The 26,183-nt window shown below is 35.6% G+C and overlaps 1 protein-coding gene across 1 annotated transcript in view; it reads left to right on the plus strand.

The window, feature by feature from the left end:
- Window positions 1–5,840: 5,840 nt before the first annotated feature.
- The window catches only part of LOC118630594 (testis-specific gene 10 protein), a 69,680-nt gene continuing 49,337 nt past the window's right edge, over window positions 5,841–26,183 (plus strand). Inside the window, exons 1-5 of the mRNA XM_036262450.1 lie at window positions 5,841–5,934; window positions 6,219–6,374; window positions 11,064–11,234; window positions 11,320–11,397; window positions 12,822–12,973. Of these exons, the coding sequence (XP_036118343.1) occupies window positions 5,884–5,934; window positions 6,219–6,374; window positions 11,064–11,234; window positions 11,320–11,397; window positions 12,822–12,973 (608 nt within the window). The 5' untranslated portion in view covers window positions 5,841–5,883. The remainder of the gene's footprint in view (window positions 5,935–6,218; window positions 6,375–11,063; window positions 11,235–11,319; window positions 11,398–12,821; window positions 12,974–26,183) is intronic.

Below are 26,183 nucleotides of genomic sequence, written 5' to 3' on the forward strand. Positions count from 1 at the left end.
GAGGGCCCCAAAATTTACTCTGGAGGACCTGAGTATGGCAGAATGGCCTAGCCCTGGGACCAGGCAGTACACTACCTAGGCTGGTGCTGTAGCAATAGGAGTGCTGGTCCCTGGGAAGGTTGCATCTGGGTCTCCCAGGCAGACTGAATTCCCATTGATTTTCACTACCAGATGCTATCTTGGCTCTTTCTCCCATCTCTGTTGCTCTGGGTTGGGGACCCTTGTGTGGGGTTGAGACCCCATGTTCCTAGGGGGCAGGAGTTTCACAGCTGCAATATTTCCTCTGGCTTCCCAGCCACCACACCTGGGTGTGGAGGCTAGCTCTTTCTGTGTGTCTGCAGTTACCAGTCTCTATGTGGCTTATTCTGTAAATCTTTGGTTATAATATTTTCAGTTCAGCTAGACTTAATTTGGTTATCCAGCCTCTATGATTTAGCTGAAAATCTGGTGTGGGGCTTAGAGCATGTGAGTGTAGCTTACACCTGTTCTGCAGCCATCTTGGAATCTACTTTTAGTCATTTCTTAAAAGTATGCTTTTTATTTTATTTTTTCAAAAGTTTATTTTATTTTATTTTATCTTCTTCCATAATTTATTTCATAAAAATGTTGCCCTGTCTGGTTTGGTTCAGCAGTTAGAGCATTGGCCTGTGGACCAAATGGTCACAGGTTCGATTTCTGGTCAAGGGCATGTACCTGGGTTGCAGGGTCAATCCCTGGCCTCATTTGGGGTCGTGCGGGAGGGAACCATTCAGTGTGTTTCTCTACATTGATGTTTCTCTCTCTCTTCCTTCCTCCCTTCCACTCTATCAAAAAAATCAATGGAAAAATATCTTCGGGTGAGAATTAACAACAGCAACAAAAAATGCTTTGAGTATTTGCTATTATATTATCTATTGTTATGTAACAAATTATCCCTAAACCTTAGTGGCTTTAAATGACAAACATTTAGTCCGGCTGGTGTGGCTGAGCAGTTGAGTGTCGATCCATGCACCAAGAGATTGCTGGTTCAATTCCTGGTCAGGACACATGTCCAGGGCCTGATCCCCAGTGAGCAGCATGCAGGAGGTGGCCAGTTGATGTTCTCTCTCATCGATACTTTTATCTCTCTCTCTCTCTTCTTCTCTTTCTAAAATCAATAAAGGGAAAAAAATTTAGATGACAGACATTTATATCTCACAGTTTTGATTGTAGTTCTGGTTCATAGTTTCTTAGGAATTTTAATCAAGATGGTGGCTAGGCTGCAGTCATTGTTTGGTACTGGAAGATTTGCTTTTAAGATGGCTTACTCAGATGGCTGTTGGCTTTTGGCAGGAAGCCTCAGTTTCTTGCCAGGTGGACCTCTCCCCCATGTTATTTGATACATTCTTTACAGCAGCTGGCTTGTCTCCAAGTCAGTGATTCAAGAAAGAAAGCAAGGAGGAATCTGTAATGCCTGTTATAATACAGTCTCAAAAGTTATATACCACCACATCCTATTCATTAGATATGAGTCATTAAGTGTAGCCCACACTTAAGTAGAGGGTAGTTAAGTTCCATTTTTTGAAGGAAGGAATATCAGAATTTGTGGACATTTTAAAACTGCCACAACTATATGCCTCCTTTTATCTTTTCATTTTGAGTTGTTTATCATTCATGTCTTAAAACAGTGTTTCCCAGATAATTGAACACAATGTTTTGAAATATGAAGAAGCAGAATTGCAATTTCACCTTTACTAGTTTTTTCATATAATTTATATTTTTAATTCACATAGGGGTCATTACTAGACTGGAACTCTGATAACTCCTGTCATTACTGTTACCTTTTTAATGTGAGTCGGTCAATGAAAAATATTTCAAAACCTACCATGTGGAAGACAAAGGTGAAGCTTATTTGAGTTTAAACTCCCTCCCTCCACACACACACATACACATACACATATACACACACTACTTCCTCTCTTTTTTTTCTGCTTTATTTTTCTCTGTAGCACTTTCTTCCTATTTTATCCCTCTCTCAGTATGCTCCAGCCTCACTAGCCTCCTTACTGTTCTTTGGAATTTAGCAGATATCTTTTGCTTTAGGACCTTTGCTTTCGGCAGTATCTTCTGCCTGGAGTGTTTTCCGAGTTTTTTATAAGCTTGACTCCCTTCCTCCTCTAAGTTTTTGCTCAGAGGGCTTCTTTCAATGAGGACTTCCCTAGTCACTCGATTTAAAATTCTAACTTGTTCCTTTATAAACAACCCCAATATTCTTAACAATGCTCTTTTTTCTATTGTACTATATAATTTATTTGTTAGGTTTATTTTTTATTGTCTCCCCAGCTGGAATATAAGATCCACAAAGGCAGGGACCTTGATGTATTTTGTCCACTATTTTTATATATCAAGCGCCTAGAACAAATGTGAGTGCTCAGTACATATTTTTTGAATGACAGAATTACTATCTGACATATATTATACCTAATTTTTTTTGTTTTTCTCTTTTCAACTAGAATGTCAGCTCCATGAGGGCAGAGGTTTTTGTCTGTTTTATTCACTGCTATACCTAGTATATAACACAAAGTTAGGCACATAGTAGGTCCTCACTAAACAATTATCAAATAAATGAATACACTGGGTTAGCATCTTTTCATTTGGGCCAGTTATAATGTTGTTTTTTAAGAGTGGTATCAGCATTATGTTTTTATATGTAAAGTAATATATATCTATTATTAAAAATTTCAGTCTATATAAAATTACATCTACTATAATCATACCTTGCTATAACTAGGCATAATCCATCTCAGGTTATATATTATTAGTTTTCTTCCATCTGCATCTAGGATATATGTATATAAATTTATTTTTTATAAGAATGTGTCATACTAAATAAAATTTTTGACCTTGTGGAGTTTTTATACTAATTTAGTATGGATATCTTTAGACATAATTCAATATATATCCATTTTTTAGTGTCTACATAGTAGTATAAATTAAAGCATTGAAAAACTATCTACCCAAATAACGATATATAAGATTACCCAAACTGTACATAAGTTATGTCTCATCCCATAACACTCCTTAATATTTTATAAAAAGATGACTGCTGCCCTGGCTGGTTTGGCTCAACGGTTAGAGCGTCGGCCTGCAGACCAGTGAGTCACGGGTTCAATTCCGGTCAAGGGCACGTACCTCAGTTGTGCTTCATCCCCATCCCTGGTTGGGTCATGTGGGAGGCAACTAGTCATTGTGGCTCTATCACATTGATGTTTCTCTCTGTCTCTCTCTCTTCCCTCCCACTCTATCTGATGATAAATAGAAAAGTATCCTCAGGTGAGGAATAAAAAAATTAAAAAATAAAAGATGGCTACTAGAGAAATCTTAGAAAGTACTTCAGTCAAAAGAACAAATGAAGTGCAATAATTGTAGAATATATTTAAAATATAGTACATTTTCGTTTAGAATAACAAAGGAGAGGTGTATGAATTGAGAAATAAATTTATTAAATTAACACCAACTTTTAACAAAGAGTTTTACAACTTTTCATAAAAACATAGTCACTGGCCTCTAGGAACATACAATTTAGTCATATACTAAATATATAACTATATGTGTAACTATACTATAAGACTGAGTGTGCTTGATGTCATAAATCTGACATAAATAATTTTTGTGGTTTGGATTGAACTAAACTATTAAAAAGAGTTCAGAGGAAAAAATCAGTTCTGACTATTGCAATTTGGGAAAACTTAAAATCTTAGTCATTTTTTTATTTCTTCCCTGTTATCATCTTCAGGATTATATTTAGATTTTACATTTTTCCCAGTTTGTGGGGAGTAATTTGGTAAAATATAATCAATATTTTATACAAGACATTAGATAATTTAAAGGAACTGTTACGCCCTGGCCGGTTTGGCTTAGCAGTTAGAGCGTCAGCCTGTGGTCCAGAGAGACCCGGGTTCGGTTCCCACTAAGGGCATGTACCTCAGTTGCAGTTTGTCCCCAGCCCTGGTTGGTCGTGCGGGTGGCAGCCACTCGATGTGTCCCTTTCACGTCGATGTTTCTACCCTCCCCCCCATCTGAACAAAAAATGGAAAAATGTCCTCGGGTGAGGATAAAAAAAAAAAAAAGGAACTGTTATATTTCATCCTAGGTTCTTTTACCATCAAAGGTAGGTAAACATAAAGAGGTAGAGTATCTTTTCTTCTCTTTTGTAAAATATCTACTGCCTGCATGCTTGTTTGTTTTTTGTATGTTTTTATTGATTTTTCAGACAGAGAAATATCAGTGTGAGAGAGAAACATCCATTGGTTGCCTCCTGCACGCCCCCTATTGGTGATCAAGCCCACAAATCGGGCATGTGCCCTGACCAGGAATCTAACTGGGACCTCTCAGTGCATGGTACAATATTCAATCCACTGAGCCACAGCGGCCAGGCAGCATGTTTTTATTTTTAAGTGGCTTACATTTTTTTATTCTTTTTCCAGTTAAATCAGTTTAAACATTATAATCTAAATAATTTTTTCCTGGTTTGGTTTTCAGGTTGAACTCGTTTGCCAGCAAAATAATATAATAGTATTGGAAGATACAATAAAAAGACTTATATCTGTAAGTACATTTTTCTTTTTTTTCTTTTTTATTCAAATAGAGTGGGGGGGGAAGGAGAGAGAGAGAGAGACATCAATGTGAAAGGGACACATCGAGTGGCTACCACCCGCACGACCAATCAGAGCCGGGGACAAACTGCAACCGAGGTACATGCCCTTAGTGGGAACCGAACCCGGGTCTCTCTGGACCACAGGCTGACGCTCTGACCACTGAGCCAAATCGGCCAGGGTTGTAAGTACATTTTTCTTAACTATAATGTTAAGGAATAATTTTTATTTTGTTTGTTAATAAAACTATGAAAAATTGTACATATGTTTTGACTCGCATGATTTTGTGAACAATATAAAATGTTTGTGTTCTACAATCAGTCCTCTGCTTGGTGAAGGAGGTGCTCCCATCCATCTTTCTCCATTTCATTACTCCTTTCTCTCGTAGAGGTGGGGAGAGCTTTTGGTTCATTTTATTAATTCCCTTAGCTGTTAATTGATTTAAAATGATAACTTTGAGAACTTTAATTCTCAAAATAGATGTGTTTCTCAACACATTCACTTTTTATTCTTAAAATAAATATCTGTAAGTCAAGTTTTGTTGTTTAATTCCAAGTAGTATGTTTCCTTTATTTAACAATGTGAAATAAAAACTGCTCTGTTTAGACATTTTAATGTTATTATTTAAAATATTTGAAACATCTTCTCTGTAAGTATATCTGTCATTTCCTCCATAGCCCTGGTAAAATAAATGTTGTAAAAGAAATGCTTCTAAATATACTAAAATGAATGGGGATGCCCATGAAAGTTCATATAAGTATGGAATATCCAGGATTTGTTTAATTTATTTATCCCTGTAACAATTATTGAACAAAACTTAGATACTACACAAGTGTTTCTAAGAAAATTACTTTTATTTCTAGGAAACTAGATCTTTGGACATTTCTGGCCTCTCTGAAATTTCTTTACCATTTTTCCATTTTTCCTTCAAAATTATTGGGTAAATTTAGGGATACTTTTAGTTAAATAAAAATATAGTACATTCAGAAATGCTGGGAAAGAAAGATATCTTAACTGCTTTTATTAAGTGTGATTTTTAAAATTTATTTTTAAAACACCACATCTTTTTAAGTATCCTGTTTATGTTCAACGTCATGTAGTAAATGATGCTGTAGTTTAGCTTGAAATAATGGCCTAATTTTTTTCTCCCTGGCAAACGAATTTTAGAGACTGAAAAAGCACAAAATAAATCTCCTTTCAGACTTGATTCCTTTGTCAAGACTTTAGAAGCAGAGATTACTACAAGAGTGAAGCTCAGAACTTGAGAAAGATGATCAGAAGTAGATCTAAAAGTCCAAGACGCCCGTCTCCATCTTCCCGGGTAGGTTTTGGAAAGTTACAAATATTTTGGAGTTTCTTGCTCAAACACTGACTTTATTCTCTGGTTCACCTACTCTGGAAATAATTCGGTTGATAGGCATGAATTGATATATCAAAGAGGCTGGGAGACAGAGGTCGCTTTGATGGACAGTGAATCATTGAAATTGGTTCTTTATTCCCAGAATTAGCCATGGTTGGGAGGTAATCAGACAAATGCAGAGCAATTTGGGATGAAACTGTTTAAGAGAGAGGTGATTTTTAAACTTTTTCCATTAATAATTGTAGGGTACAAACTGTGATATAGAGCTTTTGAAGACAACCAGAGACCGTGAAGAACTTAAATGCATGCTGGAAAAATATGAGCGTCATTTGGCAGAAATTCAGGGTAACGTCAAGGTTCTTACATCTGAGAGAGATAAGACCTTTCTTCTTTATGAACAGGTAAACTTGTTTATAAGGAGACAAATATGTAAATAATAACAGTTGATTCTAGAGATATTACATAATTCTTTAAGTATGCTTAAATCTGCCAATCAATTTAACTACCATTTGGGAATTACCTTTGTTTTTAAAATATTTTTAATGAAATATATTTCCAATACAGTATATGTGTATACATGCACATATGTTATTCCCATACCAATAAAAGAGCATATACATGCATAGACATAGTCTGGTTTTGGGAATAAGAAATGGGAAAATGTTAAATGGATGGGTATAGTTAGTTCAAGGTAAACAAAAATATTTGAATTTTGATGTACTATCAATCACTTTAGAAACTGCCATATAATTTGTTTAATTTCAGAGAATAAAATCAACTGGTAGTTTATCTCTGTTTTTAGCTTAAAATTAATAGCTCTGTTAACTGAATAGTTTCTTTACTCTACAAATATTAAACCCCATTAATTACCCACATAATCTCCTTTAAAAATATCAAAGTTTATTAAGAATTACAGCAACTTTGTGCAGGGTGATGGCCTTACTAGTCTAAGATAAAAAAAATGATAAGATGCAGACACTTTTTTTGTTGTTGAAGATTTAAAATTTACCTTAGTGGATTTTATTTTAGTTTGAAGTCAAGCTTAGTCATCTGTTATTTTTTTGTTTTTTTTTAATCCTCACCCGAGGACACTTTTTTATTCTTTTGTTCAGATAGAGCAGGAGGGAGAGAGAGAGAGAAACATCGATGTGAAAGGGACACATCGAGTGGCTGCCACCCGCACGACCAACCAGGGCCGGGGACAAACTGCAACCAAGGCACGCGCCCCTAGTGGGAACTTAACCCGGGTCTCTCCGGACCACAGGCTGACGCTCTAACCGCTGAGCCAAACCGGCCAGGGCTAGTCATCTGTTTTTAAATAACTAAAGTGCCTTTGGATTCCATGATTATATGGCCTGTTTGCTTCATTTTATATATGAGAAGGCAGGACTGTTAAGATTTAACTAATTTACCCAAGAACAGCAGGATTCAGAGTCCAGATTTTCTAACACCTATTTGAGTCTGCTCTTTGCCATTTAACTAAGCTTGTTTTAGGTGAATTGGCCCATGTGGAAATGGATCAGTTTCAGCATATATCTTAATATAAAATAAATGCCCAGTGTGTACTACATCATAGCATGGAAGACTTTTGGTTAAATCACAGTACTGTTTTCTTTCTCACTCTAATCTCAATTTTGTTAATTTCTTCTCCTCCTTAGCAGTGTTTTAATGAGATTTTATTATACTTAAAAATTTAAACATATTAGCTATTTAATGGATGACACATGTTATTCTCTCTTTTTTTTTTTTAGAAGATTTTTATTTATTTTTTTCTTTTTCAGATAGAGTGTGAGGAAGAGAGAGAGAGAGAAACATCAATGTGAGAGAGACACATAAAGTGGTTGCCACCCACACGACCCCAACCAGAGCTGGGGACAAACTATAACCGAGATACATGCCCTAAGCAGGAACCAAGCCTGGGACTCTCTGGTCCACAGGCCGATGCTCTAACTGCTGAGCCAAACCAGCCAGGACTATTCTCTTCTATAATTAGCTTTCTTATTGTTTTTCTTTTATTGATTTTAGAGAGAGAAGAAGGGAGAGGGAGAGAGAGATAGAAACACCAATGAGAGAGAACATCGATTGGCTGCCTCCTACATGCCCCCTACTGGGGATTGGGCCCCCAACCTGGGCATGTGCCCTGACTGGGAATCAAACTGGCAACCTCTTGATGCATGGGCCGACGCTCAACCACTGAGCCACACCGGCTGGACAGCTTTCTTATTTTTAGTTTGAGCAGTTTAAATAGCAGCTACCACTTCTAAATATGTGGGGTGATTGCTTTGCTTTGATTAGAATTCCCTGGTATCTGTGTTTGTGCCATGAAACCTGAGTCAATGTACATATACATGATTGTAGGACCAGGACTGCTAAGGGGCAGTAAAGTCCTTTAATAACAAAACTATGTGCGTTAGTGTAAAGTATGAGATTATTTTACTGAAACCTCAGCCTTGAAAAATCCTACACCGACTTGCGTATAGTATAAGTTAGTGATTTTCAAATTGTTTCCATATTCCTTCTCTTCAGACGATTTTATATTGAGATTTGAAGTGTAAGACAGTGAGAAGCTGTTGTGATCCACCCCACTGCTTCATTAGGCCACAGAGTGCCATGGAACACAGTTTAAAAACATTTGCAGATAGTATTTTCTATGTTTGCGATCTAGTTGGGGAGATAAAGTATATAGTTTTTGGTTATTCTTTTTGTTATCTTAGCATAAGTAGTCTAGATGATGTTGCAAAAATAAAATAAGTAGGTATTTTTCTTTTTAGCGATCAAGGAAATCTTTGCTAGATGATGTAGAGTTTGTCCTGAGGCATGGATGAATGGGGTTTCTATTATCTTGAAAGGGATAAGAAGGAACATTCCAGACTAAAGGGAATGATGTGAAGCAAAAGATGAAGGCAGGAAAATCAAGAGATAAGTGGATCAGTTAAAGACTGCAATGAAAGTTGTGTGACAGTGGAGGAAGGGGAAGCTGAGGCTTAAGAGGTAGATTGGCCTAGAGCAGGAGTCTGCAAACTTTTCTGTGAAGGCCCAGATAATGAATACCTTGGGCTCCGCAGGCCATGTGATCTCTGTCACAGTGTTTCAGCTCTGTTTTTGTGGTGTGAAAGCATCCATAGACAATATACAAATGCATATGTTTAGTCTGTTACAATACAACTTTATTTATGGACACAAATTTGAATTTCATATTATTTTTCCCGTTATGAAGAATTTTCTTCTTTTGATTTTTTTCAATTATTTAAAAATATAAAAACATTATCCTCTTATAGACCTATAAACCAGGAGACAGGCTGGATTTGGCCTGTGAGCCAGTGTCATTTACCAGCTTCTGGACAATATGTGGAGGCTGTTCACTGGGCCTTACAAAGGGTTTGTAGTTTGCTTTATAAGCAGTGGACAGTTTATTGTTCTTTTAAGCAGAAGAAATATGACCAAAGCCACATTTTTATAATTTTAACCTGGTAACAATTTTATATTATTCTACGTAGTCCTTATATGTTATCTTATATAACCAGAGAACTGGCAGAGGGAAAAACCATGTATTCTTTAGAAGGCTGTTGCAATAGTCCATGCAAGAGGCATTGAGGGACTAAGCTAGGATGCTGTTGAGGAAAACTTGACAAGATTTGATTCGCGCACAAAGGAGGGGTGAATGAACATGTCTGAAGTTCTGTTCTGAATGAGTGAAGAATTGTGGTAACAGAAAAAAAAATAGGAAAGTCATGGCTGATTTGACGGAAAAGATGTGTTTGGTTTCAGACAGATGGAGTGTATTCAGGTAGTAATTGCCAGTAAGAAATGTGGTACTGGAGGGAGAGAAAAGCAAGAGCTGAATACGTAGATTTAGAAGTCATCTGCTTAGAGATGAGTTTTGAGCCTTCAGAGTGGATGAGGGCTCTGAATGAGAAAACTATAAATAGAGCATCTTAGGAAGTTTTATTCAGTTGGTAGTGGAACCTTTGAAAGAGAGAAAGAAGACGGGAAACTAAGGCAGAAAAATGTTATAAGACCAAGGAAGGAAGAAATTTCAAGTAGGGTGTTGAAAACAAGGTCAGATGTTGCCAAAATATCAAGAACAGGAACTGAGAAAAGGCCATTAGATTTGGTGAGGTCATTAGTTGAAGTTCTGCAAAGTGGTTGGTGTGGAAGCCAGGTTACAGTAGGGTGAGAGAATGGGTAGTAAGGAACAGGTCATAGTACAGACACTTAAAACAAATGAGAGAAAGGGAGTCATAGGATGGTAAATGGGCACAACAGGATTATGTGACAGTTTTTCAAAATATGGGAGCCCTGTGCATTGTCGAAGGCAGGGGAGAAAGAGCCAGTGGAGAGAGTGCTATTCAAGGAGAGAGGAAATAATTATAATTGAGACAGAGATATCTTAGAAGAATCTTCAGAAGATGAGGTCCAGGATTCTGGTGAAGGCTTAGCTATGGAAATTGGGAAGTAACATAACTTCCTCTGAGACTTGGAGACTAGCTGAACAGATAGTGATTACAGTTGAGAGGAAGGAAAATACAGGACTTAAGCCACAAAGTAAGCTATGAAATCATCTGCTGTTGTAGAATAGATTTGGAACTAAGGATGGTTGAAGAGTATGCAGAGACTGTTGGGTTGTCAGTAAGGATTAGTGGGCCTTTCTGTCAGGGGAAAGGTAGCTAGGACATGACTCTGGCGTATACATTTATGTAGAGAAAGACTAGAACACTGTGGTAATATTTATTAGACTAGTAGTATTCTATCTGAATTGTACTGAATTCATGTTTATATCACAAAACAGATGGCGTATACCATATATATTTCTTAGTAAATCATTTTCCCCTGCATTGACTGCTTCCAGATTAATTTTAAAAAATTGTAGCAAAGATATTATAAACCAATTTCTAATTGTACACATCTGTTTGCATTTTGGAGGCATCATGTGTGTTTATTTGTTATTTGTATAAAGTCCAAATTATACCATTATACTACTCCATGCATATTGATAACAGGTTTGGATTTTAACTGGCTGGATATAAGATAGCTATATTTATATCTGTTCTAAAGCTTGTTAAATACGAGTCTTTGTATTTAAATAATAGGCGCAGGAAGAGATTGCCCGACTTCGAAGAGAAATGATGAAAAGCTGTAAATCTCCTAAATCAACAACAGCACATGCCATCCTTCGGCGGGTGGAAACTGAAAGAGATGTAGCCTTCACTGATTTACGAAGAATGACCACAGAACGAGATAGCCTGAGGGAAAGGCTTAAGGTTTGAAAGAATTTTACCTATTTGAACATTTGTTAAACACAGCACAGTGACATTGAAAGCACTTTTTGTTTTTGTTTTTTACCAGATTGCCCAAGAGACAGCATTTAATGAGAAGGCTCACTTGGAACAAAGGATAGAGGAGCTGGAGTGTACAGTTCATAACGTAAAGAAAATCACTTTTGCACTTTTGGCTATGAAGTGTCAGTGGCTTTCCCTTTTCCCATGTTCAGAGAAGTTCTTTTATTTTTCTAAAATAGTGTTTGTAATCCTAAAATATTTAAGGTGGTATATATGGTGTAAAATATCAATTCTTCATTGTGTATTCCCTTCTAAAAATGTGAGTAAGCCCTGGCCGGTTTGGCTTAGGGGTTAGAGCGTCGGCCTGTGGTCCAGAGAGACCCGGGTTCGGTTCCTGCTAAGGGCACTTACCTACCTCGGCTGCAGTTTGTCCTCGGCCTTGGTTGGGTCGTGCAGATGGCAGCCACTCAATGTGTCCCTTTCATGCCCATGTTTCTCTTTCTCTCTCTCTCCCTCCCACTCTATCTGAACAAAAAATGTAAAAATATCCTCGGTGAGGATAAAATAAAATAAAAATTTGAGTAAAATCTTTTGTATGTTAGGTTGCAAAGTGTGTTCTTTTTCAAAAACCATTAGGGATATATTCTCAGGGATTTTAGCAAAATTTTAATCTCTGTATTTCATTGAAGATACATTGCCAGATACAGGGAAACTGGATTATTCTACATAAAGTGTAGCTAGGGTAGAGAAAATCATGGTGAAATGAAAATTAATGAGAAAAATTTATGTAAACTGAATTTAAATGTGAAGCGTCACCTTTTTTTTTTTTTTTACTAATTAAGGAGATTGAGATACTATATTTAAGATAAGATATTATGACTATATAAACAGAATTAAGGGAATTTGACTTTCTGTTACCAAATTTAATTGAATGTATTTTTTTTTTTTAATTTATTTTATCCTCATCTGAGGACATTTTTGCATTTATCTTCAGATAGAGCAGGAGGGAGAGAGGGAGGAAGAGAGAGAGAGAGAAACATCGATGTGAGAGAGACACATCGAGTGGTTGCTACCCACACGATCTCAACCAGGGCTGAGGACAAACCGCAGCCAAGGTACATGCCCTTAGTGGGAACCAAACCTAGGTCTCTCTGGTCTGCGGGCCGACACTCTAACTACTGAGTCAAACTGGCCAGGGCTGAATGTACTTATAAATTCATCTGTATTATGTTTTTATAATGAGTTAAAAAAAAGTAGGTAGGGGAAAAACAATTTTGTTTTTCAAAATTTCACTTTATAGATATCATTTGTTAATGTTGAGCAACAAATAAGAAAATTTTTTTGCACATAGAATATGTATGCTAAAGTCAGATTGAACCAGACTGAAAATGCAGATAGCTATACTATTCTTGTTCCTACTCTACAACACCTTGTCTAGACAGCCTTCCACAACATTCAAGCCTCAGATGGTCATCTCGTTGTAAATCTTGTCATATACGGGTTTTTACTTAGGAACATCACTAAGACTTTTTTAGTGGTGGCAGTAACCTTGTCATTCTACTTGTATAGCTTGATGATGAACGTATGGAGCAAATGTCAAATATGACTTTGATGAAGGAAACCATAACCACGGTGGAAAAAGAAATGAAATCACTAGCAAGAAAGGCAATGGATACCGAAAGTGAACTTGGCAGACAGAAAGCAGAGAATAATTCTTTGAGGTAAACCAAATTGCATTTGAACAATAGTTTATCATTAATAACTCTGCTTTTGTGGAGTATTTTATAATGATAATTGTTGACTTTAATTTTGGGGAAGAACATTATGAAGCACACATTAAATGATTTCCCCAAGATCAATCACAGATTGGTAACGCCACACTTAACGAGGACTCAGACTTTTAGTAGCCTCAATCTTACATTTGGAGAAAGCCTCATTGTTTAACTATAGATTTTACAAAGCTATTCTGGGTAGAGAGCGTGTTTGACCTTTGTATTTGATTGTTCATTTAAATTATGTTCCGGGGTCTGAACAGTGTAAGAACACACAAAGCACAGGTTTTACATTAGCTTAGGAAAAGGGTGGTTTAGAATATAATAAAAGTCATAGCAGAGAAATAGGAACATGCAGTGGAACTTATTAACTGAATGTCAAGTACTGTGCTTAGCCCGCCCTTCGTACTGGTACAGTAGGAGAAGAAATTCTGGTAAAGAGCCTACAGGCAATAAGTATAAGGGAATATGTTATTTTTGTTTGTTTCATATACTTAGTATATTTTATGGATTTTAGAAAGGGAGGAGAGAGAGAGACAGAAAGAGAGAGAGTGAGAGAGAAAGAGAGACATTGTTGTGAGAGAGTAACATCCCGCATGTGCCCTGACTGGGGACTGAACCCACAACCTGGGTATGTGCTCTAACCAGGTGTCAAACCCACCACATTTTGATGTACGGGATGATCTCTAACCAGCTGTGCCACACTAGCCAGGGCAGGGAATAAGTTTTTGAAGACCTCCATGCTAGTGGTTTTGTTTTACTTTTAGTATCTGTTAATGTAAAAAATAGAGGTTCTACAGATTCAGTTAAGGTTGAATTTCAGTGACTCTATGAACATTTGAAAAATAGTTCATGTGAATGAGAAACAAATTTCTAAGTTACAGGTAATACTTGGTTCACCTATGAGTTCTCAGAACCTTCTCTTTGATTGTTCAAGGGTCTGTTGTGCATACATTGGAATCACTTGTCAGGATAGATAATTACTCAATTCTTCCCTTCATCAGTGTTTTAATTTCCTGCTTAAAAGGATATTACAATCTCTGGTAAAATAAAAATAATAGATGAAACAACATCAACAAAAAAACCCTTGGAAAGTAGAGAAAAGTAAAAATTTAAATCACCCATGATTTCATAACCCAGGAAAGACTATTATTAATGTAGATCTGTTTCTAAGAAATATTTTCTGTGTGTACATAAGCTTTCTATGTAATTGACATCATCCTATATTAAGTTATATATTCGAGCAGTTTCATGTAATAGTATACCATAAGCATTTTCCCATGTCATTAGAAGTTCTTTGAAAACATTTTAGTAGTTTATTAAAATATTCTGATACATGTATGTAATTGGATATTTTGGGGTATACATTTATTTTAATGGTATTATTGAAGTATAGTTGACAAATATGTCAACTGCACATATTTAAAGTGTTCACTTATGCTCAGCCTGTGTTGTTCAAGAAGTCACCAGTTCAGTTCCTGGTCAGGGCACATGCCCAGGTTGTGGGCCCAATCCCCAGTAGGGAGCATGGCCAGTTGATGTTCTTTTTCATCAATGTTTCTATATCTCTCTCTAAAATCAGTAAAGAAAAAAATTCCCTTCTTCTCTCTCTAGAATCAATAAAGAAAAAAATTTTTAAGTGTTCACTTTGGTCAGTTTTGACATATATTTTTACCTGTAAAACCATTTCCACAATTGGGATATTAGCCCTAAGCATCGCTCCTAAAAGTTTCCTTATGCCCTTCTGTAACTTCTCCCCTACCTTGCTAATTCCTAGGCAACCACTGATTTGTTATCTGTCATAGAAATTTGTTTGTATTTTTAAAAATGTTATATAAATGAAATCATACAGTGTATATTATTTTGTCAGGTTACTTTCACTCACCATAATTGTTAGGAGATTTATTCATGTTTTCACATATAATCAAAGGTTTATTTCTGTTTAATCACTGAGTAGTATTCCATTATATTGGATATACAGCAAAGACATTTTGGTTGTTTGCTGTTTGGGCTAAAACAAATAAAACTTGTGAATGTTCTACCACGAGTCTTTGTATGGACATATGCTTTTATTCTTCTCGGATAAATATCTAAGAGTAGATAGAGTGAGTGAGTCATATGATTCATACATGTTTAACTTCAGAAGAAACCGTAAATTTGCACCCTGGCTGGTTTGGCTCAGTGATAGAGCGTCAGCCCATGGACCAATGAGTCCCAGGTTCGATTCCAGCCAAGGACATGTACCTAGGTTACGGTTCGTTCCCAGCCCTGGTCGGCCTCTTACGGGAGGCAACCAGTAGTGTCCTTCTCATGTCGATATTTCTCTCTCTCTCCCTGAAGAAAAAATAGAAAAATATCCTCAGGTTAGAATAAAAAAAAATAAAAATAAAAAAAGAAACCATAAATTTGCACCACCAGTGTATAAATGTTCCAATTGTTCCATATCCTCAGCAACACTTGGTGTGCGGTATCTTAGTTTTAGTTATTTTTATAGGTATGTATTATGCTTTAATTTGCCTTTCCTAATAACTAATGATTTCAAGCATCTGTTCATGTGCTTATGGACCATACATATATCTTCCTTAGTGTTTGTTCAAATCTTTTGCACACTTTTTTTTTTTATTCTCTCTTGAGGACACTTTTCCATTTTTTGTTCAGATAGAATTGGAGGGAGAGAGAGAAAGAGAGAGAGAGAGAGAAATATCAACGTGAAAGAGACACATTGAGTGGCTGCCACCCACACAACCCAACCAGGGCCGGGTACAAACTGCAACCGAAGTACGTGCCCTTAGTGGGAATCGAACCCGGGTCTCTCTGGACCGCAGGCTGATGCTCTAATCGCTGAGCCAAACCGGCCAGGGCTGCACGCTTTTATTGAGTTGTTTATACTCTTATTAAATCATAAAAGTTTTTCTGTATTTTAGATATAAGTCCTTTTTCAGGTATGTGTTTTGCAAATATTTTCTCCCTGTCTGTGGCTTGCCTTTTTATTTTTAAGGAGCATATGTTCTTGATTTTGATTTAGTGAAATTTATTGATTTTAAGAAATTCATATCCAGCTTTTTGTATTCTTTTAAAGAAATCCTTAAGCGTAAGGTAACTGAAATTTTTCTCCCATATTTTCTTCTAGCAGTTTTATAGTTTTAGTTCTTACATTTAAATCTGTGCTCCATTTCAAGTTAATTTTTGTATATGGTACTAAATAAAGATCAAAGTTTACTTTTTTTGCATATAGATATCCTATTATTCCAGCACCATTTGTTGAAAAACTATCCTGTCTGTACGGAATTGTTTTCCACCTTATAGAAAGTTAGTTGTCCATATATGTGTAGGTTTGTTTCTTGGTTATCTGTTTTGTTTGATGGAACTATTTATATAACTTGATGCCAAATACAATACTCCTGATTATTTTGTTTTAAGTCTTCAAGTTAGGTAGTGCTAGTCCTCCAACTTAGTTTTTCTCAAAGTTCTTTTGGCTATTCTAGTTCCTTTGCATTTTAATTTTAGAAGTAGCTTTGTAAGTGTACAAACAAGCCTGATTGGGAATTTGATTGAAATTGAGGGAAAAGGACATCTAAAGAATATCAAGTGTTCCCACTCATGAACACAGTATGTCTCTCCATTTTCTTAGATCTTTAATTTCCTGTAGGATATTTTATAATTTTTATGTACAGGTTTTATGCTTCTTTTGTCAAATTTATCCCTAAGTATTTCCTATTTTTTGATGTTGTTGTAAATGGAATTTTAAAATTTCACTTTCTGATTATTTATTGCTTGAATATTAAAATACAGTTGTTTTTTAAATAAACTTTGTATATTACAACACTTTGGATTTACAGAAAAATTGTGAAGATACACAGTTTCTACATTCCTCATACCCAATTTCCTGTTATTAACATCTATTATAGTACAAGTATTGTTACAAGTATTGAATAAATATTGATACATTATTATTAACTAAAGTCCATACCTTATTCAAATTTCCTTCGTTTTTTCCTAATGTCCTTTTTCTGTTCCAGGATCCTATCCAGGAAACCATATTACATTTAGTTATCATGTCTCCTTAGGCTTCTCTTGGCTATGACCGTCTCAGACTTTCCTTATTTTTGATGACCTTGACAGTTTTGAGGAGTACTGATCAGGTATTTGGTAGAATGTCTCTCAATTGGGGTTTGTCTGGTGTTTCTCTCATGATTAGACTGGGTAATATCTTTTTGAGAGAAAGATCACAGAAATAAAGTGCCATTTTAGGGTACATTTATTTCCAGGGTATCATAAATACATACTATCAATATGATTTATCACTGTTGACTTTGACCTTGATAGCCTGGCTGAGGTAATGTTTGCCTTTCCAGAATGTCATATAATTTAAATCATACACTATATAGCCTTTTCAAGCTGGCTTTTTTCACTTAGCAATGTGTATTTAAGGTTCATCCATGTCTTTTAATACTTTAATAGCTCAGTTCTTCCTAGCATTGAGTAATATTCTATCATTTGTTTGTACCACTGTTTGTTTATTCATACACCTTTGAAGGACATCTTGGTTACTTCCAGTTTTTGGCAATTATGAAAAAAGGTGCTGTAAACTTTCTTGTGCTGGTCTTTGTATGAATCAGTTCAGTAAATATCTTGGAGCACAATTGCTGAATCATATAATAAAACTATATTTAGCTTTATAAGAAACTGCCAACTTCTTTTCCAAAGTGACTGTGCCATTTTGCATTTCCACCAGCAATGAATGAGTTTTTCTTGCTCCACATCCTTATTAACATTAAGTATTGTTATATTTTTGTATTTTAGCCATTATAATAGGTGTATAGTGATAACTCATTGTTTAAATTTGCAATTCTCCAATAACAAATGGTGTGGAACATCTTTTTCATATGTTTTTTGCCATCTAGATATCTTCTTTGGTGAGGTGTCTATTCAGATCTTTTGCCTATTTCTTAATTTTTTTTTTTTTACTTATTGTTGACTTTTATGAATTTTTTTTGTATATTTTGGATACAGGTTCTTGTCAGATAGAATATGTTTTGTGAATATATTCTCCCAATCTGAGCTTTGTATTTTCATTCTTTATCAGTGTATTTTGCAGAGCAGATATATTAAGTTTTGATAAAGTTTAGCTTGTCATCGTATTCTTTCATGGATTGTGTTTTTGGTGTTATACTTAAAAACTCATCACTAAACCCAAGGGCACATATTTTTCTTCTCTGTTTTCTTCTAGAAGTTGAATAGTTTTGCATTTTATACTTAAGGTCAGTGATCTATGTTGTTAATTTTTGTGAAAGATGTGAAATCTGTATTTAGGTTCACTTAATCTGCGTATGGACATCCTAAAATTGTTCCAGCACCATTTGTTGAAAGATTGCCCTTTCTTATCTTTGCTTCTTTATCAAAGATCTGTTGCCTATATTTGTGTGCGCCTGTTTCTGGGCTCTTCTTTCTGTTCCATTGACCTATTTTGTTAATTCTTTTGCCAAATTGTGCTGTGTGAAAGAGCTGCTATTACCTTACAGTGAACATTGTCTTCCTCAATAATGTGCTGGCTATTCTGGGCCTTTTGCCTTTCCATATAAACTGTAGAATTAATTTATTGATTGTTATAAAATAGATTTCTAGGATTTTAATTGGGCTTACGTTGAATTTTAGATCATGTTGGGAAGAATTGACATCAATGAGTGTTTCAGTCCATGAACATGGAATATTTCTTCACTTATTTAGATCTTTGATTTCTTTTCATCAGTGTTTTGCAGTTCTCTGCATATAGATTAGGAGAGTTCTAGGCCATTACTTCACATGTTTCTTATGCTCTTTCTTCTTTTTGTTCTTTCTGGTATTTCATTTATACCATGCCTCTTGGCTTTTTTTTTGGTTCTCTTTTCTTTTTTTTTTTTCCTCTCTCTCTTTGTATTTCAGTTTGGGAAAATTCTTTTTGACCTGTCTTCAAGCTCAATGATTTCTCCTTGACTGTGTCCAGTCTACTAATGAGCCCATCAAGGGCACTTTTCATTTTTGTCACAGTGTTTTGTTTTCTAGCATTTTCTTTTGAATTTCTGAGACTTTCATTCTCTCTGCTTACATTTTACACCTGTTACTGCATGTTATCTACTTTTTCCATTAGGGCCCTTAAACAGTTCATCATAATTATTTAAATTTTTCTGTTGGATAATTCCCATGTCTGCAATATCTGAGTCTGATTCTGATACTTTAGGCTCTGTTTTTGCTTGATTTTTGGCATGTCTTGTAATTTTTTTGTTAAGAGTAAGACAGATTGTATTGGGTTTTAGTTAACTGAGGTAAATAGGCCTGTAATGTGAATTTTTATGTTACTCTGGTTGTAGGAGTTGAACTGTGTTCATTGTTTGTTATAGATGCTAGAGGCTTCCAGTTCCTCGATTGTCCTGATTTGTATATCTCCTCTTGACTGTGGCTCCCTATGGACCCTTCCTCAGTGAGAGTCTGCAGCCTGCAACTTTTCCCTTTGTAATTCATTGTGATTATCCTGGACCCCTGTTAGTGTGCTAGTTAGGAGAGGAAGGAGCATGTTCTATGGTCATGTACTTAAATCTCAGTTTTTTAGTGTATCTGTATCTTTGGGCTCTGATGTTTACTCATGTTTTCCAGTGGTATAACTGATTTTTTTATCCACTGATGTGAAACAGGAAAGCTAGTCGAGGGGGTAAAGTGGGAATAATGCCTTTCTCCAGCTGATGAAGAGTAAGCCTTAGTATGGAGAATGCTTTGGGCATATTTTACAATAATTACTCTTTCCCTGTCAGAGCCACAAGGGAACCTTTCTCAGATCTTTCACTGTGAGAACCTAGTGGGGTTTCTGGAGGTAAACACACTGAACTATAAGGGCCCCTCCAAGACTGTAGCCCTTAGCAGCTTCTCACTGTCATGTTAATGTATACTGAGCCTCCAGCAATGCATCAAAATTATCATTAAAATGTTCTTAATCATTTATGATTTCAGAGGCTTCTTCTGAGCATACCTAAGTTGTGATTCTCTGCATTTGCTTTCTCATGTTTTAGGGTGCCAGTATACTCTGCACCTCACTACCCTGTCCATTATTTTGACAAAAAGTCTTTGATTTTTAGTTGAATCATCTTTTTCTTGTTGTAAAAATGAGAATTATGTATTCTAAGTTCTTTACATGCCAGGTCTGAAACCAGAAGTTTTACAGTTTATTTTTATATATTTATCTGGTATATTTATATGCAACCTTGTTAAATTTACCTTTTAGTTCTAGTAGCCTTTTTGTAGATTCTATTTAATTTTCTACATAAACAGGTCTTCTGCAAATAAAGACAGCTATACTTGTTCAGTCTGCATGCTTTTTGTTCTTTTTCTTACATGTTGCGTTGGCTAGAACATCAAGTACAGTGTTGAATAGAAATGGTGAAGTGGACATTCTTGACTTTTTTCACATCTAAGGGGGAAGCATCAGACTCTTAGTAGTTAGTATGATGTTAGCTGTACAGTTTTCAAAGATGTCTTTTATCAGGTTGAAAAAGTTTCCTTCTATTCCTAGATTACTAATAATTTTTCCCCCTAGGAATGGTTGTGCTTTATTAAATCAGTTAAGATATATTGTAATTTTTATAGTTTTTTTTAATCTCAGTTAATTGATATTTTGTTTAAGATATTTACATCTATTTTTATAATTGAGATTGGCCAACAGTTTGCCTTATTGGGGCTTTTTAAAATCAGATTTGGTATCAAGTAATGTAAACCTTATGATAATCTTTCTAATTCAATGTATCTTCTTGCAGTACCTGGAACAATTTGTATAATAATGGAGTTTTAGTAATTATAGTGGAGCCATTTGGGTCTGAACTTTTCTTTGAGGGAAGATTTTACTTATTTAATAGATAAAGGAACAATTAGAAATTTCTTCTTACGCCATTCGTATCAGTTTTTTGAGTCATGTGTCCATTTTCTCTAAATTAAAAAACATTTTTAGAATAATGCTGTTTACAATATCCTTTCAACATTCTAATGTCCACAGAATTTAGTGATTTCTTCCTTTTCTAGTCTGTTGTTTTTAATAGATTTCAACGGATGAACTTTTTGCTTTGGTGATCCTCCCTGTTGTTTGTTTTATTATTTCATTAACTTTTGTTCATGATTATTTCCTTCTATTTTCTTATTTTTTCAAATGAATGCTTACATTATTACTTTTCAGGCTTTTTTTCCCCTCTCATATACATATTTAAGGCTATAAAATTTCCTTAGAATACTTCTTTTAATACATCCTACATATTTTATGTACTTCTTTCTTTATATAATATTTTCTAATTTCAATTATGACTTCTTATTTGATCTATTGGTTATATGTGTTTGACTTTAAATATTCAAAAACATAATGAATTTGTAGCTTTGTGATTGATTTCTTGTTTAACTACATTGTTCTTCAGAACATATTGTTAGATTTCTAATTTCTGAAATTTATTGTTATCTACTTTTATGGTCAATTTTTAGTAATGCTCTGTGGAAATTATTTCCAATATTTTGGAAATTATAAATCAGGAAATAGTTGGGTACAGTGTTTTATGTTTATCCCTTAGTTCAGATTTGAATCATGTTATTCAAATATTTGTACTAAATTTTGTGTCTCATGTACAGGAATTTCATGGAATGAGTTGTCTAAACTTCTGGCTCCAATGTGTCACTTTTTGTTCACTCTTGAACCTACTGTAATCTGCCTTCTTCCCACCATTGTATCAAAACTTTTTTGGAAGGTAATATTTACTTTCATGTTGCTCAGTTCAGTGGTCGATCCTCAGTCTTCATTTTATTTGACCTATTAGTGATATTTGACAGAGTTGATCAGTTGTGCTCTCTCTACTGATTCAAACCACTTTTTATTTGGGTTCTTACATATCATGCTCATTTGATATTTTTGTTTATAATCTCTTTGGCTGTCCTACCTCAGTCTCTTCTGCTATTTTCTACTCATGTCCATAACCTCCAAATCTTAGAGTGTCCCTTAGCTTAGTTCTCTTTTTCTCTTTTCCGTTGTATCTATACTCATCCAGCCTCATGTATTTATTCTTGACTCCCATAGCCTAGAATTCTCTTTGAACTTCAAATTTGAATGTCCAACCATCTCCTTTTCATCTTCACTATGATGTCTAATAGACATCTCAAACTTAACATTTCCAAACTTTCTGCTCTCTACTACCCTTTTCCTTCTGTTGCACACAAATCTGCAGTCTTTCAGTCTTCCCATCTCAGTAAATGGGAACTCCGTTCATATAATTCTTGGCCTGAAACCTGTATTTTTATATACCCATATCCAATCCAGTTGATCCTGTTTTCAAAATATATCCAGAGCCGAGCATTTTTACAGCATTGTTGCAACCTTGCTGATATTGAAGGATATTTTGGTAGGTAGAGAATTCTAAAGGTTGGGAATTATTTTTATTTTAACACTTTGATAATACTTTTCCACTGTCTTCTTCCTTTTATTATTTCTGCTGAGAAGTTAGCTGTTAATTTATTTTTCAAAGATCAATATCTTATACTTGATAATGCACTCACATGTATCATAGGTTCCTGTTTATGTATACAAAAGACAGAGAATTGCAAAGAACCTACTGAGGAGTCGCATAATTCAATTACATTCAATATAGTTAAAATACCATTGTCCCTGTTCTCCATTTTGTCACTTGAGAAAATTATGTTTGATTCCATGTGTAAACTCTAATTATTAGAAGTTGAGTCCTCAGTACAGTTTAACACATGTCTAGATTTCAGTATCTCTAAATTGAGTACAATGTTCCAGGCCCAATCAGCCAAAATGAAAAGTATCCATTTCTGTTTGACTTTTACTGATGATAAAGAACAAAATTCCCAGGGTTTCAAAACTAATACTCATTATCTACTTCTATACTGTTTAAATAAACTTTCTAAATAGGTATAGTATTTAAGTAGCAGAATTTTTCTTTTTAGGTTTCCATGTCACATGTATTGACGCTTGTAAAAAGCTGGCATGTTTTCAGCATACTTCATAGAAGCAGATTAAAAAACAAACAAAAGCCCTGGCCGGTTTGGCTCAGCGGTTAGAGCGTCGGCCTGGGGACCAGAGAGTCCCAGGTTTGGTTCCCATTGGGGACATGTACCTTGGTTGTAGTTTGTCCCCAGCCCCAGTGAGATCATGTGGTTGGCAACCTGTCGATGTGTCTCTCTCACATCGATGTTTCTCCCTCTCTCTTCCTTCCTCCCTCCCTCCTGCTCTTCTGAAGATAAATGCAAAACTGTCTTCAGATGAGAACAAAAAAACCCCCAAAAAACAAAAAATGGTTCATGTGCCTGTGTCTGCATCAAACATGTCGAGGTTCAAGAAGTTAGAATTTCCTGTACAGTTGAATGATTGATAAAGCTGTCTGTTCATAAAAAGTTAGTTCGGGTCTCTGTGTTCAGTGATTCCAAGACAAGTTTAATTTGAGTTTTGAGTATTTGAGCCTAAAAATACTTCAATATTAAAATCTATTCCAAATGACATGATAGTTTGTGTAGAAAATCCAAAAGAATTGACAAAGAATCTGGAACTAATAAACAGTAATAGCAGGGTTATAGGCTGCAAGGTTAATATACAAGGTCAGTTGCTTTCCTATACTAGCTATGAAGAAGTGGAATTTGAAATTTAAAACAATACTATTTATATTAGCACTCCCCAAAAAAGAAATAATTAAGTATAAATCTACCAAACTATGTATAAGATCTATATGGGTAAAACTCTGGTGAATAAAATCAAAGAATAACTAAATAAAAAGATATTCCATGTTTATCGATAGGGAAACAGTATTGTGAAAATGTCTGTTTATCCCAGCTTGATCTACAGATTCAATGCAATGCTAATCAACATCACAGCAAGTTATTTTGTGGATATCAACAAGTGGATTCTAAACTTTATATGGAGAGACAAAAGAATCACCAACAAAATACTGAAGAAAAACAGAATCAAAGGATTGACACTATCCATCTTCAAGGTCTACTGTAAAGCTACAGCAATCAAGAACATGTGGTATTGGAAAAAAACATTTATAAGAAAAAAATAAGTGGAACAGAATAGAGAGCCCAGAAATAAACCCACATAAATGTAGTCAATTGATCTTTAACAAAGGCACAAAGGCAGTACAATAGAGCGAAAACAGTCTTTAACAAATGACTGGAACAATTAGACATCCACATGCAAAAATAATCTTAGACACAGTCATGACACCCTTCATATTAATTCAAAATGCATCATAGACCTAAATGAAATGCAAAACTCTAAAACCTTTAGAAGATAACAGGAGAAAACCTAGATAACCTTGAGTATGGTAATGACTCTAGATATAACACCAAAGACACAATTCATGAAAAAGAATACACTGATAAACTGTACTTTATTAAAATTAACAACTTCTGCCCTGGCTGGTTTGGCTCAGCAGTTAGAGTGTCGGCCTGCGGTCCTGAGAGACCAGGGTTTGGTTCCCGCGAAGGGCATGTACCTCGGTTGCAGTTTGTCCCCGGCCCTGGTTGGTTGTGCGGGTGGCAGCCACTCGATGTGTTCCTTTCACGTCGATGTTTCTCTCTCTCTCTCTCTCTTCCTCTCTCTCCCTCCTACTCTATCTGCACAAAAAATGGAAAAATGTCCTCGGGTGAGGATAAAATAAATAAATAAATAAAATAAATAAATAAAATCAACAACTTCTGCTCTGCAAATGACAATATCAAGAAAACAAGAAGATACACCACAGGCTGGGAGAAGACACTTGCAAAAAACATCTGATAAAGGACTGTTATCTAAAATATTTTTAAAAAAGAAAAAACTTTAAAAACATGAATAAGAAAACCCAATTAAAAAATGTCCCAGCATAGCTGGTGTGGCTAAGTGGTCGGCACATACCAAGAGGTCATTGGTTTTATTTCTGGTCAGGGCCCAAACCCTAGTGGGGGAGCATGCAGGAGGTGGCCAATCAATGTTCTCTCTCATCGATGTTTCTAGCTCTCTCTCCCTCTCCCTTCCACACTCTCTAAAATCAATAAAGGGGGTATTATCCTAAGCGAAACAAGCCAAGCAGAAAAAGACAAATACCACATGATCTCACTTATTTGTGGAATATAATGAACATAACAATCTGAGTAATAGGGTAGACCCAGAGACGTGGAAGTAGGGTACAGACTGACAACCCTCAGAAGAGGGGATGGTGGGGGGAGGGAAGAGATAAACTACAGAACTTATATGCATGTATGCCTAACCAATGGACACGGACAACAAAGCCGGGGACAGGGCGGTGGGGGATGGGGAGGAGGGTGTCAATGGGGAAAAAAAAGGAGAAATATCTGTAACAAAAATAAAATTAAATAAAAAATAAAGGGAGTCCTTGCTGGTTTGGCTCAGCGGTTGGAGCGTCGGCCCGCGGACCAGAGAGTCCCGGATTCGCTTCCCATTAAGGACATGTTCCTCAGTTGGGGTTGTGTGGGTGGTGACAACTCGATGTGTCTCTCTCATATCGATGTTTCTCTCTCTTTTCCTTCCTTTCTCCCTCCCACTCTATCTGAAGATAAATACGAAAGTGTCCTCAGGTGAGGCTAAAAAAAAATCAATAAAGGGGAAAAAATATTTTTTAAAAAATGTATGGTAAATGGAAAATAAAAATCCATCACCATACGTTATAGCTTGGTTTATCAGTGCTTCATCTGCAGAATTTTGTATTTCATTGGTTTAAGTTTCTCTGGAGTTTCCACCTGACTGTAAACAATGATCTGTGAAAGCATTAATTTGGGTGTCTCTGAATGAAGCTCTCTTAGAACTGGGCAAAAGAAATGAAAACATCTGAGCATTAATGGAAAGTGTAACTTGAGAACCAAATGACAATTTGATTTGAGATTAAGACCATATGAAGGAATCGGGAATCCCGGAGTGCCGAAGGTATAAAGTTTTGTAAGATACAAGATGTACCTGTATAAGGAATGAAGAAACATTATTCTTTTGACTATTTTTCCTAATTTAAAAACATTAAGTGGACTTTTACCCCTGTCAACTTGTACATCTGTACTAAATAGCTCAAAAGCATTAGAATTTTCAAGTTTTGAAAGAGGTTGGCTCTTTTTTATTTTTTAATAGATTTTCTTTATTGATTTTAGAGAAAGAGGAGGG

This window comes from Molossus molossus, unplaced genomic scaffold (genome assembly GCF_014108415.1).
Source record: "Molossus molossus isolate mMolMol1 unplaced genomic scaffold, mMolMol1.p scaffold_m16_p_15, whole genome shotgun sequence".
NCBI classification, from domain to species: Eukaryota; Metazoa; Chordata; class Mammalia; order Chiroptera; family Molossidae; genus Molossus; species Molossus molossus.